Below are 18,785 nucleotides of genomic sequence, written 5' to 3' on the forward strand. Positions count from 1 at the left end.
AGGCTGGAATAAGCGGTGGTTGTGTATCAGAATCGGACAGGGCAATGCAGGTAATTTGACCTAGTCTGTACCAGACTAGTATGTAAAGTCCTATTTAAAATGGGTTTGTGTGTGGTGTCTTGCGACATTTTATATATGTCACTACTTGTTCCTAAACCAAGCTCTGATAGACATGTATAGCTATTCGTACTTGCATTTCATTTAACCATTATTTTAAACAAGTCTTATTGTTGTATTAGTCAGAATTCTCACTGGTAATATGTGTGATTTATTTATGGTCTATAATAACATATAATTGTCTTGTGATTCAATAACTCTGGTCTGGGGAACCAAAGATCCCCGGATAATCTGTTATTTGTTCCACACAAACCTATCCCTATAATTCTTTTGGAGTTGAGCACAAAATGTCTGAAAAAAAAGCTGTCATTAAACTAGAGCTGTGTTTCCAGGATTGCATTCCAGTGTAATAGAGGCAGAGCACGGCAAGTCCCTCTCCCTCCCTTTCTTGGGCAGAAGGAGGCTACAGGGATATCTGAGAAGCAGCACAATGACAAGAATCATACTGTACGCGCATGCAGATCAATGTAACAGTGCAGTGAGCAGTGTTTTATATACTGTATCTGTGGTTCCGTATGGGCACTTAAGTGATCTCTTTGGACCCAGGTATAAACCCTTTGTTTAGAAATAATAAAGTATTGCCATATAATAATATCCCCAAGTGGTGTATATACTGTACCATACACAGCTGACCATGATATTTTCTGAATCGATAAAATAGGCACATTTAATATGATAATGTGCAAAAGGCACTGACATTAACAGGTCAACATGAACATGCTCAATACTGACGAGGTCGATGTGAGTTTTTCATTGTTGTTGTTTTTTTTTGTTGTTTTTTTAACCGACTTGTTCATACTTTACCATCCCAGTGGATTAGAGGGAGAATAAAATAGTGTACCGAGCACTGCAAGGCACCATGCATGAATAATGGCGAGCCATGCGAGGGGATGCGGTATACTTTTACGGTGTCTATGTTAACCTTTGACAGACACCAAAAATAACCATTAAACCCGATTAGAACATTTCACTGTCGACCACTTTCCTGTCGGCCTTTTGCTTGTGTCGATTTTCTGTTACTGTTGCTCTAGATTCTGACATCTATTGTTAGGTGTCTAACTAGCGGTGGTCAACCAGGTCATTGTTGTTCTGGACATCACCCATCTTCTATACCGGAACCCAGTGAAGTATCTGATCAAAACTGATGTGCTGGAATCAGCATAGATGTAATAAAGTAGTTACATGGGGTGGGGGTGCATCCAGTTGTTTGAGAAAATAAGCGGTACTCTTTACCTAGAACGGCGCCCATCGGGGTGATCGCGGGATCGCGGGCAGTACATAAACGGCCGCGACGCGATGCCCGCGATCACCGCGATTTTCCCATAGGGAACAATGTTAAAAAGTCAGATTGACCGCGATTTTGCCATAGGAATCAATGTTAAATGGGCTACAGAGCCCAAATAGGCTCAATTAACTCTTAAATGTCACCCCAATTTTTTGACGCCACCCCACGATCCACGCCAACCCGAAGCGTGGCGAGCGCAGCGGTACGCGTCCTCCGACCTTTTCATGCCCTACTATCCACGTCGGCGTGGAGTTGAGAATAGAATAGTGTGGCGAGCGCAGCGAGGGGACGCGGATACCTTCACAGTTATACGCGTCCCCTCGCGGACTTCACAGGTGTCCGTGGCGACGCCGACACCTGTGAAGCCCGCGAAGGGACGCGTTTACCTGTGAAGGTATCCGCGTCCCCTCGCGGGGCTCGCTGCGCTCGCCACGCTTCGGGCTCGGTGGCTCGCTGCGCTCGCCACACTATTCTATTCTCAACTCCACGCCGACGTGGATAGTAGGGCATGAAAAGGTCGGAGGACGCGTACCGCCGCCCCTCGCGGGCTCGCTGCGCTCGCCACCCTTCGGGTTGGCGTGGATCGTGGGGTGGCGTAAAAAAATTGGGGTGACATTTAAGGGTTAATTGGGTCTATTTGGGCTCTGTAGCCCATTTAACATTGATTCCTATGGGAAAATCGCGGGCATTGAGGCATTTTACATTAAAATCGCGATCAATTAGGCTTTTTAACATTGTTCCCTATGGGAAAATCGCGGTCATCGCGGGTACACGATTTTGATGTACCCGCGATGACCGCGATTTTTTACCCCCGACGCCCGCGATTCTGATCGCGGGCGCCGTTCTAGGTAAAGAGTACCAAATAAGCTCCTGTTAAAAGGGGCTGCTATAAGTATGGCATGGAAGCTAAATTAAAGACCCCCGTTCTAGACATTTTTACCTGTATATACTTGTGTTTCCGCCCCCTATTGCCTGCAATTTCTACTGTAATGTATATGCAATATATCATACTGCAAAAAGAACTTTGTACAATTTGGGAAATCCTGTCTTGACGTTTTTAGTACATCTCCCATGATTCTCTGCTTCCTCGTGGTATATGTAAATGGTTCCTATAATCTGTAAACTAGGGGCTGTTTTTTTAGGCTTCGTGAAGTGATAATGTGGCTGGTACTCTTATCACCGGCCAATCAGCTCATAACTGTCATGTTAAGCTGGGTACACATATATACAATCGTCGGGCTGTTCTTCCGTTCTGGAACGAACGCCCGTTCGATTGTATAGGTGTTTACGCTGTCCCGACTCCCTCTGTATGATCAATAAATGGCAAAAAACGGTCTTGTCCATCCATACTCGGTCGTTCGAAGGTTCAGTGCTGTTTAATATTCATCCGACGGGACGGGCCCATATCGGAACAAAAGTGCAGTGTGTACGCACGTTCGATCGATATGCTGCCCGTTCTTGCGATTATACTGCCAAAGCTGGAACACCCATGTGGGCGTTCCGTAGCTGCATGATCTCTCCTACAGCACAAGAAGCGTTCACCTCTCCCTATGTATATTTACATAAATAATCATAATATACATGCACCCCATCTTTATCGCAGTTTGCCGTATCTGTCCCTAGTCACCCTGCCGGCTGCTATAAAGACGGGTGAAAGCGTCTACAGTCAGCCGGCAGGGTGATTATGGACTAATATGGCAAACTGCCATAAAGACAGGGTGCGCAACTACAGTCAGTTTGCCGTATCTGTCCATAGTCACCCTGCCGGCTGACTGTAGACGCTTTCCCCCATCTTTATAGGTTTGCCGTATCTGTCCATAGTCACCCTGCCGGCTGACTGTAGACACGTACCCCGTCTTTATAGACTGCTGTTCTCTGCACAGCCAGTACTGATGTAAAAAATGAATCACTTTTGTTTAGGTTCTGTACTCACGCCTCTTTGTTTTGGTATGACCTTAACCCAGCCCATTATGATCATTTACAACCTTTTTATTGCGACTGTTTGGACAGGAGTACATCGGACGTCGCAAGTAAAATTGTACAGGTGTGTACGCGCGTATCAGCTGTTTGTGGATGGTCCGACGCGTCTATGGTCAGTCGAATGGTCGCAAGAAAACAGGGATTGTATAGATGTGTACCCAGCTTAACTTAACTTGATTGGCCAGTGATAAGGTACCAGCCATGTTATCACTTCACTGGGCTTATTAAATCTACTTCTTCAATACCTGGGTACACATGTGACATGAAGGATTTTTGTTTTTTAGGACATACATTATTTAAAGAAAAAAAACCTGATGAGTTAAAATTTGATCTCTGATACAGTTGGGTGCGAGTCTGCGAATTCTAAATGAGTTTCCTAAATGTCTAATTAGACACCATCACTCATATCTCCATCCCACTTGTTTGGTATTTGGTTTGGGTTCTAAGAGGAACAGAGCCGCATTGGGGAACTGGACTTTATAGAGAAGATTTTGAGACTCTGGCTAGTGGCAATACCACCTCTAGCAAAATATAAGCATTTTAATTTATTTTTACAGCATATTGTCATTTATTTTCATCCTCATTCTGTATTTATGTGCTGATTTTAAAGTACAAAAAAAAAAATCACCTGGTTGATGTATTTGACACAAATGTAATGTGAAATTTGACCAGAATAGTAAAGCTGAGTGATTTATTTGTGTCTGTAGATAAATTGTGGAACAAAAGCACTCTTCTAATATCAGATACTATGTAACATTGACTGGGAGAACAAAGCTTCAGTACGTGGCCATTTTTAATTTAATATTTTTGCATAACTAATCCAACCCCCCCCCCCCCTTTCTTTTTTTTTTTTTTGGTTCATTTCTATCTATTACTCTTTTTTTATTCTTTCTTTAGAGTAATGATGTATTCTTCTACATGCATTTAATTTATTTTTGCTAAAGTAAAGGGTCACGGAACCTGCAGTGAAGTGCTGAAAATGGCAATGTCAACACTAGAAGGGGTTACTTATTGCTAGATTCCTTATCTCAGCTAGGCTAGTATTTGCATTCCCTGCCTGGGGCCACTATTGTAATTACACAGAGAAACAGGTCTTTAGTGGAAAACATCACAGGCCTGTCATGAGTAAACAGAATGATCACCCTTTTATGCTTGACACTTTCCAGGCATGAGGGGACACCTACTAGTCTCTGCTAGGCTTAATGCTTGGCCTTGTCCCTCCTGACTTCTCCTAATTTACAGAACCCCTACCCTATTCTAATACACAACACCCACTCCAATGCCGATGTGGCATCAGTGCATTGGGCTATCGCACAATCAAAATAAACAGGATACATTCATTCCTCCAGTATCAACGTAGCCTACCATTGCAGTTAGAATATAGAAGTGCTTAGGGTGCCACAAACAGAACCCATGGGATTTTGTGGTTCATCTCTCAACTCCAGCTAATCATGGGGGCAGTGTAATCATTCTCTGGAGCAGTGTACTTGTGGCTTCTGTATGGTCATTATAGATCTGTGTCTGTCAGCCACACTCACTACTCGCTCCCACTTACATTGCAGTATTTTTGTTGGGCAGCACCCACCCTATGGAATTCCCTTCCATGTACATTAAGACTCTCCTCTAGCCTCCAAACTTTGAAGCGTTCCCTGAAAACTCGCCTCTTCAGGCAAGCTTATCATATTCCAGAACCCCACAAAACCTCTAGTAGCATTCTTATCTAATTGCATCCCATCAGGACATTCTTGTAATCTGATGGGACTGCCATGCTATTGAATTCTATCCTCATGTATCCCTATAGACTGTAAGCTTGCGAGCAGGGCCCTCCTACCTCTGTCTGTTTGTTTTCTACCCAGTTTGTTTATTCACTGTTTCCAATTGTAAAGCGCAACGGAATATGCTGCGCTATATAAGATAATATAAATATAAATATATATATATATATATATATATATATATATATATATATATATATATATATATATATATATATATATATATATATATATATATATATATATATATATATATATATATATATATAGTTCATTCTAGCACCCGCTATCTTTGAAAATCAATGCAGTTCCTCTTCCCTGCCTGGGGTGTCGCTGTCTGCTGTGGTGTTTCTAGCACATGTCTGGCTTGCATATCAGTGCTGATATACAGAGCACACTGTGCTAGAAGCACTACAGCAGACAGCGACACCCCAAGCAGGGAAGAGGAACTGCATGGAGTTTCAAAGTTAGTGGGTGCTAGAAATATACACACACACACACACACACACACACACACACACACACACACACACACACACACACACCAAGGAGGCCGGCACTCAGGTCTGGGGGTGATGCCAAAATAACTGGCTCCGGTGCCCTCTTTCTGGAGGGTGTGAATCCTCAAGGGATATAACGTAGGAATAAGCGGCACTCAGAGGCTGTAGAAACGGTGAAAACCAAGTGGAATGTTTATTCCATGTGCAGGGACCAAAACGTTTCGGAGCTCGCAGGCTTACACTCAACTGACGACGGAGCCTGCGAGCTCCGAAACGTTTTGGTCCCTGCACATGGAATAAACATTCCACTTGGTTTTCACCGTTTCTACAGCCTCTGAGTGCCGCTTATTCCTACGTTATACATATAATTTTTTTTTCTCTCCCCAGAACTGTCAATCTGTACACCTCAGCTGATCACCTGCACTGTCCCCCCAGACTACACAGCTGCTCATCTCAACTGCCCCCCCCTCCCCCCAGACTACACAGCCGCTCAGCTGAACTGTGAATTGTTTAGCAAACCCATTAGAGCAGCGTCCAAAGCTGACCTGTTCCCCTACAGCGGGGCTTAGGCTCTGGACTGTAGCGGGGACTTGCAGCGCGGGATCAGTAACAGAGCAGGCGGACCGTATAATGGGGGACCCCTTAGAGCAGCTCTGGGGGTACTTTTTGCCTTCCGATGTTAACGATGTAGTCAACATCGGATCGGAATCGGATGCAGATCGCAAGGGTTTTAACCCTTCAGATCCCGATCCGATTCCGATGCACGTTCACGTATCCCAAGGCAGAAAGTCTTGTCTGCCTTGACTATATAGTGCAGATCTGCACTATATAGTCAGACTTGTATGCAAATCGGATGTGCCTTCAGGTACTATCCATGATACTATCCACGATCCGATCAGATCGGATTGTGGATAGTATCTGAAGGCACATCTGACCGTGTGTACACACCATAAGGGGTCTGATGAACAGTTCACAGTTCAGGTGAGCTCCTGTGTAGTCTGGGGGGAGGGGGGACAGTTCTGGAGAGTGGCTCTGTCTGTGACCAGAGGTGGACGGTTCATGCCCTGCTGCACCCCCACCTGCGACAACACCGCATCCGCCCCTCAATCACCTGAAAAAAACCACTGCACCTGCCCCTCTTCATCCTGCTTCACACCCTACCCTACCAACGGCACATCGGCCTGTCCCCGATCTACAGCACCCCTAGACCCCCTCTACCATCCATGGCACACCCGCACCTGCCCTTCCATCCACCCGCAGCTGCTGTGGAACTCCTCACCCATACTCCCCACACACGCACCCAAGCCTCCCCCACCAGCTCCACCCCGCTAGCTGCCCATCCTTTCCTTCCAATGCACGCAGTGCCATTGGACGGCCAACCCCATCTGCATCACCCCCGCACACACCCCTCCCCCACCCGAAGCACCTCCACAACCTTCTTATTTTGTCCCCAAACACCACACCTGCCCCTCACCCACCAGCAGAATCTACATACCCCCTCCCACATTTGCACCCCTCACCCTCACCTGCCCCTCACAGATATGCAGCACTTCTCAACTCCCTGACCCATGCGTGGCACCCTCCTACCTGCCACTCTCACACCCGCACCAGTGGGCACCCTCCACTATCCATCAACTAAAGTACAAATGTAGGAAATGCTCCATATAATACAAACATATTTCACGCAATATAGGCGTTCACAGGTTAAGGGGGCGGAACCCCTCACAATGGCGTGAAGAGTGCCATATCAGCGATGCCATGGGAGAAATATATAGGGCTGAGCTATATGTGACTGCTGTCCCCTGCTCCATACGTACAGTCATTGACAAGATTGTCAAATTGAGCTGTATGTACTGATAACAGGGGGGGTCTTTAACGACTTGCAGCAGCCACGCGCATTGTCGACTATATTGACCATGCACACTGGACAATATGTACCCAATATCGTTAACTGTATCATCTATTGGCTAGTGTATACCTAGCTTTAGCCTTTTCATGTAATTTACTTTAGCACTTCATGTAATTTACTTTAGCACTTCATGTAATTTACAATATTTCCCAAACTTAGAGGGTGAGCATTTTAACTGGTCTCTTTAAAAAAAAAAAAAACCTAAAAACAAACGTTTGCATTTTTACTAGATGTATGTTTGTATGAATGTGTATAATCTACTTGTACAAGTCTTTGACTTTATTTTGCCTTCTGTCTCCTACTCTTAGTAGATTTCACATTAGGAATGATTATGGTCCTTTTTCAGAGGACTAATACTCTTTGTTGCCAACTCCCTCATGCCGACATGGTGCTTTATGTTAAGATGCTTGTCCAGTAAAAGGCATCACTCCCTGTAAATTGCTGATGCAGTGTGATCAGGCAAGGGGAGGAGGGTGAGTGTTCAAGTGCTCAGTGTTATGGAGAATCAGAGCGTACAGAATACTTGTTTCTATTTCCGGGGGGATCTTTGGGTCCTGAGAGCTGCATTTGTTGAATAGCAGGCGACCAGCGATGCGTGTGGGATCAAACACTGAGGGGCTGCTGGCTCCCATCTTATTAGGAGAAGTCGGGTGGAGAGGGGGTTATTTGTGCTTGTATCAATGTTTGTTTAATAACAGAACGGCATAAAGAGATCAGAGAAGCCAATACTATCGTTTGCTCTGTTTTCTGCTCACTGGATCTACTGCTGATCCAGTGTGTAACACACACATTGCAAGTTGATACTGGATATAGCTGGGGCTGATGTATAATATATCCAACTGTACAGTACATGAAGAATGTACACTTCATCTTTACATACCACTGGCCAGGCCACTCGTCCATGAAACTGTATTTCACCTATTCGTTCACTACATACATGTGACATGAATGAGGCATCCTAATTTTTCAAGCTAAAAACCTCCCTGTATGTTGGTGCGGTGCATGCTTTAAGGAAATAATGCCATATTTAGCGCTTGAGGAAACACTACCAATGTGCTCCTATGTTAGTAAAACATTTCTATTTGTATTCCTAGGAACAAGACTATAGCTGTCTTTTTTGTCATTTGGCCTTTTGTTCAATATCATTATTTTATTTATTTGTAATGTGATTAGCTGTTTTAAAATTATTACAATGAATAGGAAATTGGACACTCTTACCAAACATGTAATTTGAAGTGGTTGGTCCACTGCAGACAGCCCTTCCGTAATCACTCCCTGAATTGGAGAGCCAACACCTTCCATTCATAACGATTCAGTGGAGCTCAATAGAACTATAAATGAGCATCTATACTAATGGCCCTGCTCCCCGAGTCAGGTATCAGCCCGAGGTCACCAAGGATGAGACGCTTGCTTTTGAAGGTTATAGCATTCAATTAAAGTGACCCCCCCCCCTCTGTATTAAATTATGCTTAATTATATATTTTTTAATATATATATATATATATATATATATATATATATATATATATATATATATATATATTAATAATGAATTTGCAAATCTAGTGTAAAGAAGGGCTAAATTTACTATGAGGTACTTTTGAAAACGGTCAGAGTCAGCTGGTGTTTGCATGTCTATTTAATATGGTTTCCGTCCTATGTCCCTATAGATATGTCCCTGCTTGAAACAGGGCCCACTTACCTCCAAGTCTGTCTGTTACCCAGTTTGTTTTATCACTGTCTACAATTGTAAAGCACAACGAAATCTGCTGCGCTATATAAGAAACTATAAATAAATACAGAACCAGGTGTGTGGGGGGGGGGGGGGGGGGGGGGCATTCAATTGTATGGGCTATAGTTGCCCTTTCTAAATTCAGCGGTGGCTTTGAAAAGGGCTGTGGTAAATTTTATCAAGAAGAGCCCATAACTGCAAAGAGAACTCTTGGAAGCTGTCCCTTTCCCGTCCTTATTGACCTCTAAGGGGCGATTTTAACTGTTTCTCGAGGTTTGTGACTCCCATCGAAAGTGACTGGAAGCTATTCAATTGCTTCAGGGCTGGTAGCGATTGTCGCACTCACCCTCCTGCAGAAACTACATTACGTGCCTAGTCCTGAGCATTAGGGCAGGACAAAGGAGCCCTATGCTGGGAAAAAATTGCTTCCTTGCGGCTGGTAGTGCAAAAGCATTGAATAGCTCCCAGACACTTTTGGATGTGAGCTACAATACACAGAAATAATTTACTTTAAAGCCAGGTGAGTGGTAGGCTGTATCGGGATGGCATGATGTGAATTGTGCGCCGCCATACAGATAGTGGCTCAGACTTTACTGAGCAAAAACGAAACCCATTATACCATTATATTGTTGCCGGATCCTAAATATGACCCATTAAGTTAGTAAAAAAAATTGCCTCCTCCTAAACTAACTTGTGCTGTGCTGGCATCTGTTCTCTGGATAAACCACAGATAGGGAAACCAAATACAAACATTGTAGGAGACAGCAGGGGGGGTGGGTGGAGGACCAAACTCTGGGGTCTGTCTCTAGAAAGTAGAATTAGCTGCTCTGTATCAGTTGTTGAACCCAGACGGCAAGATAAACTCATTCTTCCCTGTAATGGTTTTATGAGGTCGAGTCCTCTCTAATGGGGAGGAGAGGAGTCCAGGATTTAGGGAGTTTGAAGTTTGGTATTTGGTCTGGCATGCTTTCCCTTTGAAATAAGATCACTCTCAGTCCTGCTTTCCTCAGGAGGTCCCTCTGCTGTTGGAGAGTAGGAGTGGTGATAATACAGAGTTAGCTTTTTTTTGCTGGCGCCAGAATGACTGTTTATCTGGAGATCTCGCCAATTACAGCTGCTTTCTTAAAGCTACAGTCACTGCTACCCCCCTCCTCCCCACCTCCTGCTCTCATTCGGGGACTCTGTCCTAGGAAATGGCATCTAGTTTCTTAGCAAAGCTGTGTAATAAGCTGTAGGAGGGAGGCCAGCCCTGACTCCTCTTTCCTTCCCCTCTCCTCTCCTGTGCCCTTTCTTCTATTTCTCTCTGGATCTGCAAAGTGTTCTGCTGTTACCAGTTTCTGGCTGAAGTGCCCCTGTTGGTCTGTGCGTAGACTAAACACTACAATTTACCCCAGCATTTAGTCACTTGACTTGATGTCCCACAAAAATACAGAAAAAACCCTGTGGGCACACACTACCTGATCTGTCAGTTTTGTCTATCAGTGTATGCGCAGACAGCCATATATTCAGGAACAATAACCCTGTACTTGATGCATAAATGAATGCTACAAACACTGCCTTATGTGCAAACCTTCTTTCTCCCTTCATAGTGGCTGTACTTAGCAGCGCATTATTACGCTTTAATCCATTTAATTAAATAAGTACTTGAAATGAATACAATTTATTTTTATTACCAGTTCTTTATATTGCGCACATATGCCGCAGCGCTTTTACAGAGAATGTTTGAACATTTACATCAGTCCCTGCCCCAGTGGAGCTTACAATCTATGGGGCAGATGTATTAAGCCTGGCGAAGAGATAAATTGGAAGGAGATAACGCTCCAGCTTTGTTTGAAATATGACAGTTGGGAGTTGATTGGCTGGTGCATTATCCTTCCACTTTAGCTCCTCGCCAGGCTCAATACATCTGCCCCTGTATTCCCTACTACATGTACACACGCACGCGCACACATTCATTCTAGGGTTCATTTGATTGGGAGCCAATTAACCTACCAGTATATTTTTGGATTGTGGGAGTAAACCAGAGTACCCGGAGGAAACCCACACAAGCATGGGGAGAATATACAAACTCTGCACAGTTAGGGAATCAAACCAAGACCTCAGTGCTGTGAGGCAGTAATGCTAACCATTACACCGTCCGTGCTGCCCATGTACTGTAAAGTTTGTGTTTTATGGTTATTCTGTGTTCGTGTCATTCCAAACTGACTTTGTGTCTTGTTTGTTCTTTTTCCACAGAATCACCGCCTCCTCCATACTCCCGTCTCTCTCCTAAATTTGAGCAAAAACCTCTGGGTAAGTCTTCGTTTAATCATAGTCTTAACTGCCCCTGGTATGGAATGTTTGTTATCAGTGGCTACTGAAAGCTGCAGGAAGAATGGTGCACAAATGTCAGCTAATAACATCTATTACCATCATATTGTCTCCATGAATTGTTCAAGTAATTGCAGTTTCTAGGAAAGATTGGTCTAAGAACACTGATATAGGGACTGTTGAGCTCAGCCTAGAATTTGGTAACTCCCCTGTCTTGTCCGCACATGTTTTATATTTCATTAAACTCAATGTTGAGAAAGATACTGGCCACAGGTTGCTCTGCAAGCAGCTTTATCAGATGAGATGCCAGCTAACATGATCAAAGTTGTATATGTTAGTAAATGAAGCCTCAGTAGGACTACAGTCATCCTGTGTATACGTGGCCGGATTCATAGTTGTATAATATTGCTTAGCTGCAGGGAAGTGTACATCTAATACGCTAATGCCACAGGAAGCATCTTAAGAAAGAAATTGACGACGGAGAAACGAATGCTACACCTGAAGACCTCACGTCTGATACCCACGTCATTGCCCACATGAGTAAATCTAGTAAGATCTCTGCTGTTGCCAGGAAGTATGTGCCTGAAAATGTAAGGCCTGGCCACACCCACACCCACATGACTGGGACAACACGCCTCTGTTTGGTAAATTTGGCAGTCATGCTGCAGCTTGGGAAGACCACTATGAATTATGCCCTCCGTCATCTGTTTATCACTGAAATTGCCCAAAATGTAAAAACTGGTGACCGACACCGCTGTGATTTGGGAAATATAGCCTCTAGATTTAAGGGTGCAATTATTTTTAAATCAAAACATCCCAGTTTTTCCAAAAAACAATTAATGCTTTAAATCAAGTGGAATGTCTCCAGAACTCACATAAATGGCAAGCTATTGTTGTTGGACCACAGTGAAATACACAATGAGGAAATAATAACGATTAAGTGACTTTTGCATCCTTTTTTTTATTTTTGTCACTGCATAGGGTTCACTAGATCGATCTAGTAGTAGTTACTGCCTTATCCACTTAGAGCACAATGCCATTATCCCACTCGTTTGGCCCGGTTTGTCTGGGAATTTTTTTTTTTTTTCCATCAAGCAATACTTTCTACTTTGTCTAAACAAACCTGTGGGAGAGTGCACTCCTCTTTTCTTTACCAGTTATCTTCTGTCCCATTGTAAACTCTGTCCATTTGACAAATGTCCAAACTCCCTAAATTCCGTATTTACTCCTTGTGTAAATATTATTTCCATTATTTCACAAAACTAATTGTGCTGTCTGCATTAGTCAAACAAATCTGCATGAGAGGATGGACGGTGAGTGTGTAATGCACTGGCACATAGGTTACTTAGAACTGCTGTGCTCTGGAGCGTACCTGTCACCTATTATTTACAGTCTACTGTTACATTTTAAAGTGACATTTCAGGGAATTCTTTTTGTCTACACTAGAATATTTATTTATTTATTTACAGATTGTCATTTTTCCATTATTGTAATTCCATTATCTAGGCACACAATTATACAATCTCCTTTTAATCTTATAGTTTTGACACCCCCAAAAAAATAAGCACAAGGGTACCAATCATTAGATTTTATCTATCTATTTGAGGGCACTCACCAATTTGATGGAAAAAAAATTACATTTCTTCTTACAAATTCATGTTACTGTTTCGATCCAGATTCGGATCTTTGTCAAAATTTTCCATAATAAACACCAGAGCTTAAATTGCCACAGGACAGGGTTTATATAGGAACATAGGTCACATGGGGCAATCAGGCAATCATTTACCAAAAATCATATTTTGAGCGATGGAAGCACATCAATACTCTGCTCACTCTCCAGAGTGTTTACCGCTGCAGAGTAAGGGCTATTTCACACGCTCCGGCTCCTGTCGGGCGGCGAAACCCCACATGGCCAAAAGCCGTGCCGCACACAGTAGTTAATAATGGACACGATTGTGTCCATTCACACAGGACGGCCACGGCCCGGCCGCCCGGTTGCAGCCGGATCCCACCGCTGGAAGTGACGGCTGCCGGGCTGTGGCCATCCCTACCATTGTAAACTGCTGTGTGCGGCACGGCTTCTTGGCCGTGCTGGGTTTCGCCGCCCGGCAGGAGCCGGAGCGTGTGAAATAGCCCTCAACCTAATAAGGCACTGAAATTAGAGAAAACAAAAATGAGGTCCATCGTGGCACACATGCTCTCGTATGGAAGTGGTCACCGTTACATCAGCAATGCAGTAGGGCTTGCGGGGACATAGTATTACCCAGCTGGAAGTCTCATGCGTTCCACCATCGTGGAACGCACATTCCAGACATCAAGTAGTCCCTCTATCAGCCCAGCTCATTTTTTAAACACTAGCTGATTTCTGACTACCGCTTAGGCGTCTCCTATAAGAGACACAAAATTGTTGTATACATATAACAGGTGCCAATACCTAGTGACTATTACCTGTAAGAAATACAATAAAATAAGGGGTCATTTGTATTCATACCTAAGTGCACTCCCTAAAATCTTAATAGCACCCATCCTATTTTAAACCCTGCCCTCTAAGCCAGCAATTTCATCATAATTATAATCACCACATTTTTTATCCTACGAAGACACATACAACAAATACACACAAAATAAAACCATTAATCTAGAGGTGGTAAATCAACTAAAAGAAACTGAAAAAAATGAAAATTCTATTGAACTATTCATAGGGGGGAATATAATTCAACCTATTGATTCTACTAAACCAGTTGGACAGCATTATAAAAAAAAATGGGTACTTGTTTCCTAGCACGGCCACAACGATCATAATCGCGGTCATCGGGGGTAAAATCGGGTCCATCGCATGCGCAAAAAAATCGGGTGCTATGGGCCAGACGCGATGCCCGCGATTTCCCCATAGAGAACAATGTTAAATGCCTCAATTTACCCGCGATGACCACGATTTCCCATAGGAAACAATGTGAAATGGCTCAATTTACCCAAATTATCATAGGAACAATGGTAAATGGGCCAAAAACACCCCTGAACATTGAAATGTCCCCCCAAAAGTAGTTTACGCCACCACGTGATCAACGTGAACCCGAAGTGTGGCGAGCGGCGGCGGTACGCGTCCTCCGACCTTTTCATACCCCCACTATCCACTAGGGCGTGGAGTGAGAATAGAATAGTGTGGCGAGCGCAGCGAGCCACCGAGCCCGAAGCGTGGCGAGCGCACGCGGATACCTGTGAAGCCCGCGAAGGGACGCGTTTACCTGTGAAGGTATCCGCGGGGCTCGCCACGCTTCGGGCTCGGTGGCTCGCTGCACTCGCCACACTATTCTATTCTCACTCCATGCCCTAGTGGATAGTGGGGGTATGAAAAGGTCGGAGGACGCGTACCGCCGCCACGCTTCGGGTTCACGTTCATCGCGGGGTGGCGTGAACTACTTTTGGGGGGACATTTCACTGGTCAGGGGGGTTTTTTGGGCTTTCTGGCCCATTTACCATTCTTCCCTATGATGATTTGGGTAAATTGACCCATTTAACATTGTTTCCTATGGGAAATCGGGGTCATCGCGGGTAAATTGAGGCATTTAACATTGTTCCCTATGGGGAAATCGCGGGTGGACCATTTAAGCATTTTTAGCCGCACGCGACGCGACCGACCCGATTTTTCAATGCATTTCAATGGAAAAATCGGGGGCATCGCGTCGCAGGCCACTAAAATTACCCCCGATGGCCAAGATTTGTGGCCGTGCTAGGAAACAAGTACCAAAAAATGCATTTAGTATGTATGTATGTATGTATGTCTCTATCTCTAGTTTTGGACCCTTACAGGGACCTTAGTCATGGTACAGTCAATCAGTAGAGACCCGGGTAGCGAATTCACTAACTGATTCTGTACTGATGAACTGTACCATGACTAGGGTCCCTGTAAAACTAGAAAACCCATTTTCCCAGGGCAATAATGCTAAAAGTCTGTGGAAAGGCATCCAATATATTACTGATCACAAAGTAAATAAAAACTCCTCGCATCACAAGTGTGATTGCACCTTAGGAGATAACTTAAATTCTTTCTATGCCCGTTTCGATAGAAAGTCTGTGAAACAGTCTTTCTCAGTAGGCAACTCTGAGGCTGTTGGACCCTTAGAATTAGAGGAGGAGTCTGTCAGTGTTTTGTTAGGACTAAGGGGGAGATTCTCTAAAATAAAAATGCAGTTAAAACCCCGGTATCAGGGTTTTTACCTCATTTTGGGATGCTCTAAGCATCCCCCACCGGGTTACCATGGCGATGCCCCATAGAAGCATATGGGCTTCTAATGCGATGCACCAACCCCCCTCCCCGGGTGCAGGGAGGAGGAGAGCCAGCCCCCCCGCTGCAGCAGCATCCATTGACACAATACAGGAAGGCCGGGTAAGAGAAGAGAGGGAGGGGGAGCCGCCAGGACCCGCCGGGTCAACGCAAAAGACAGCTCTTAACGCAAGAGCTGTCTTTTGTGATAATTCTCGCATATGTTAGATCATGGGCAATAATTATGTTTGCGGTAGCCAGCGATGGGGGGGGGGCGGTAAGGGGGCGTGGATGTTAGAGCATCCCCCCTGTGTTAGGAAAGGCTCTGGGTCCTGATGGGGATCCAGGGGAAAGTTTTTATTTTTTAAAGGACTGCTGAGCCCAGCTTGCTGGAATTTCTTCTTTTATTTTAAATTTTTTTTTTTTTTTTTTTTTTTTAATCAACCAGTATTACCCCAGTCCCAAAAAAAGATGGGTCTCGGAGCCTTAATGATTATCGCCCAAAAGACTGGTAGTAGAGTATGCCAAGAAATGTATCCCACTTGTTTTGGACCCCTTTGAGTTTGCCTATAAGGCAAACGGATCTACAGATGATGCAGTGCTCATTTTATTACATCGAGTTTTTGCTAATCTGGAACCAAAGGTTCCTTTGCTCGCATTTTATATGTAGACTACAGCTCTTCCTTTAATACGGCAATTCCATCATCGATAGTGAGCAAACTTTGTAATTTAGGGTTGAGTGAGTGTATCTGCAGATGGGTTTTAGGCTTTTCAGATAGGCCCTAGGTTTTCAGAATAAAAGATCAAGTATCTAGTGAACTGACTGTCAGCACGGGAATACCTCAGGGGTGCGTTTTGAGCCCTCTGTTGTACTTGATGTTCACTTACTATTGCTACGACTCTGTTCAAATTATTACATTTTAAATTTGCAGACGATATCGCTATGGTAGGTCTTTTTAGCAGTACCGAAACAGAGTATAGGTTGGAAGTGTCTAGATTGGAGTCTTGGAGTAGGGACAATGGCCTGGTCCTAAATGTGGCTAAGACCAAGGAAATGATTGTTGACTTTAGTTTTGAATGGCTAAGAAGTTGAAGTAATTGAGTCTTTTTTTACATTTTGGGCATAAATATGGTAACAAATCTTTCATGGAGTAGCTCGCTAGCGTATGGTGTGTGTTGTTGTTTTTTTTTTTTTTTAAGGAAACTACGTTCATCTGGTATGTGTAAGGGAACACTAGTGAAGTTCTACTCCGCCCTTATTGAAAGTGTTCTCACTTAGGGGCAGATTTATTAAGCTTGGAGAAGAGATAAACTGGAGATAAAGCGGAGAAAAGGTAAAAGGAGAGAAAGCACCAGCCAATCAACTCCCAACTGTCTTTTTCAAACACAGCTGATTGGCTGGTGCTTTACCTCCTTTTACATTTTCTCCACTTTATCTCCAGTTTATCTCTTCTCCAAGCTTAATAAATCTGCCCCATAGTGTTTTAGAATGATATGGCTCTTGTACTGCTGCTGAGCGTAAATCTCTTCAGAGTGGTAATGGCGGCCCGTACAATAATTGGGGTTGCTTTACCAAGCATCAACTACGGATATGAAAAACGGCTCCTCATAAGTGAAGAGTATTTTGAGGGATCCCTGGCATCCTAGTTGGAGAGCTGTTCTCCTTATTACTATCAAATTGGAGATATCGCTCAGTTTTATGTAAGACTAGTTGTTTTAGAGAGAGTTTCTTTCCACAGGCAATTCGTATTTTAAATAAATAGTGGGAGTATTAGTTGTAAATTTGGGGGGAACACAATTCTGTATTTCTGATGTTAGTTTTTTCCCTTTTTTTTTTTTGGGTTCTGTTTGTCAGGGGTTCTTAAACTCGGTCCTCGGGACTCCACACAGAACACGTTTTCTAGGTCACCCGACAGGTGCATTCATTACTCACTGACACATTTTAAAACATCCACAGGTGGAGCTAATCATGTCACTTGTGATTCTGTGAGGATACCTGCAAAACATGCACTGTGCGGGGTCCTGGGGAATGAGTTTGAGAACCTGTGGGTTATGGTGTAATATTTACATTCGAATTTAGTTCACTGTCCATACTCTGCAGCATCCCCTGCTAGAGGTCACCCATTTGCTGGAGTGTATGACTGATGCTGGGGTCTCCTATGATCATGTCCATTCAATGGCCATACTATTCCCGAGTTTAGAATTCAGTCATTGCTTTGCAGTGGTTTCTGGGTTCCATGCAGACAGAACCCACTGGTGACTATATTCTGACCATGCAGAGAGGTGGTCGTATGAAAGCTGTGTTAGAAATTGGTTGTGAAGATTTTGTAGCTTATTTTCTGAAAATCATACCTTTTTTATTTAGCGGTTGTCGTGTTGCTTTCTGAAGCTAATATTGCAGCTGAGGGTTAAGGATGACTTTTTATGGAAAGGGAACAATGTGGGTAACTTGTTAAAACAAAGTTTCTTGTGCTTCAGTAGCAGAGGGAGGAAGGAAGGAAACCTGCAGGAATAAACAGCTTCAAGAATGTTAATGTGGGTAATTAAGTATGGTAACTATGAAGCATTTAAAGGCTTCGTGTAACTTTATCCTTCCAGCACCATGTTCCAGCCTGCTTTGTGGTCAAGGCAGTTGAAATTTTACATGCTAGAGACAAAAGGAGGGGGGTGGGTGTAACAGGAGGAGGGTATGTAGCCCCTGCGGGCAGTGATCTAGGGCTGCAGCAGTGACTTGGTGACAGTCCTGTAACCCTCCACTCACCTGGATCATAGACTATCCCAGTGCCCCTTACACAATTGACATGGAGGTTACATTAAAATAACACTTATTTACCTTGATGCTAACCTGGCTTGTATGTGTGGAGGGGATTCTCCTTCTTCCATGTGATCTTGCAGGGTACATGTCACATCAAT

General features: G+C 43.9%; 1 protein-coding gene across 1 annotated transcript in view; it reads left to right on the forward strand.

Moving 5' to 3' along the window:
- LOC146075295 (SMAD family member 6-like) overlaps nucleotides 1-18,785 on the forward strand; it is a 46,411-nt gene that overhangs the window by 8,384 nt on the left and 19,242 nt on the right. The window contains exon 2 of the mRNA XM_083184364.1: nucleotides 11,534-11,590. Within this exon, the coding sequence (XP_083040490.1) occupies nucleotides 11,534-11,590 (57 nt within the window). The remainder of the gene's footprint in view (nucleotides 1-11,533; nucleotides 11,591-18,785) is intronic.

This window comes from Crinia signifera, chromosome 4 (assembly GCF_055691185.1).
Source record: "Crinia signifera chromosome 4, ASM5569118v1, whole genome shotgun sequence".
NCBI classification, from domain to species: domain Eukaryota; kingdom Metazoa; phylum Chordata; class Amphibia; order Anura; family Myobatrachidae; genus Crinia; species Crinia signifera.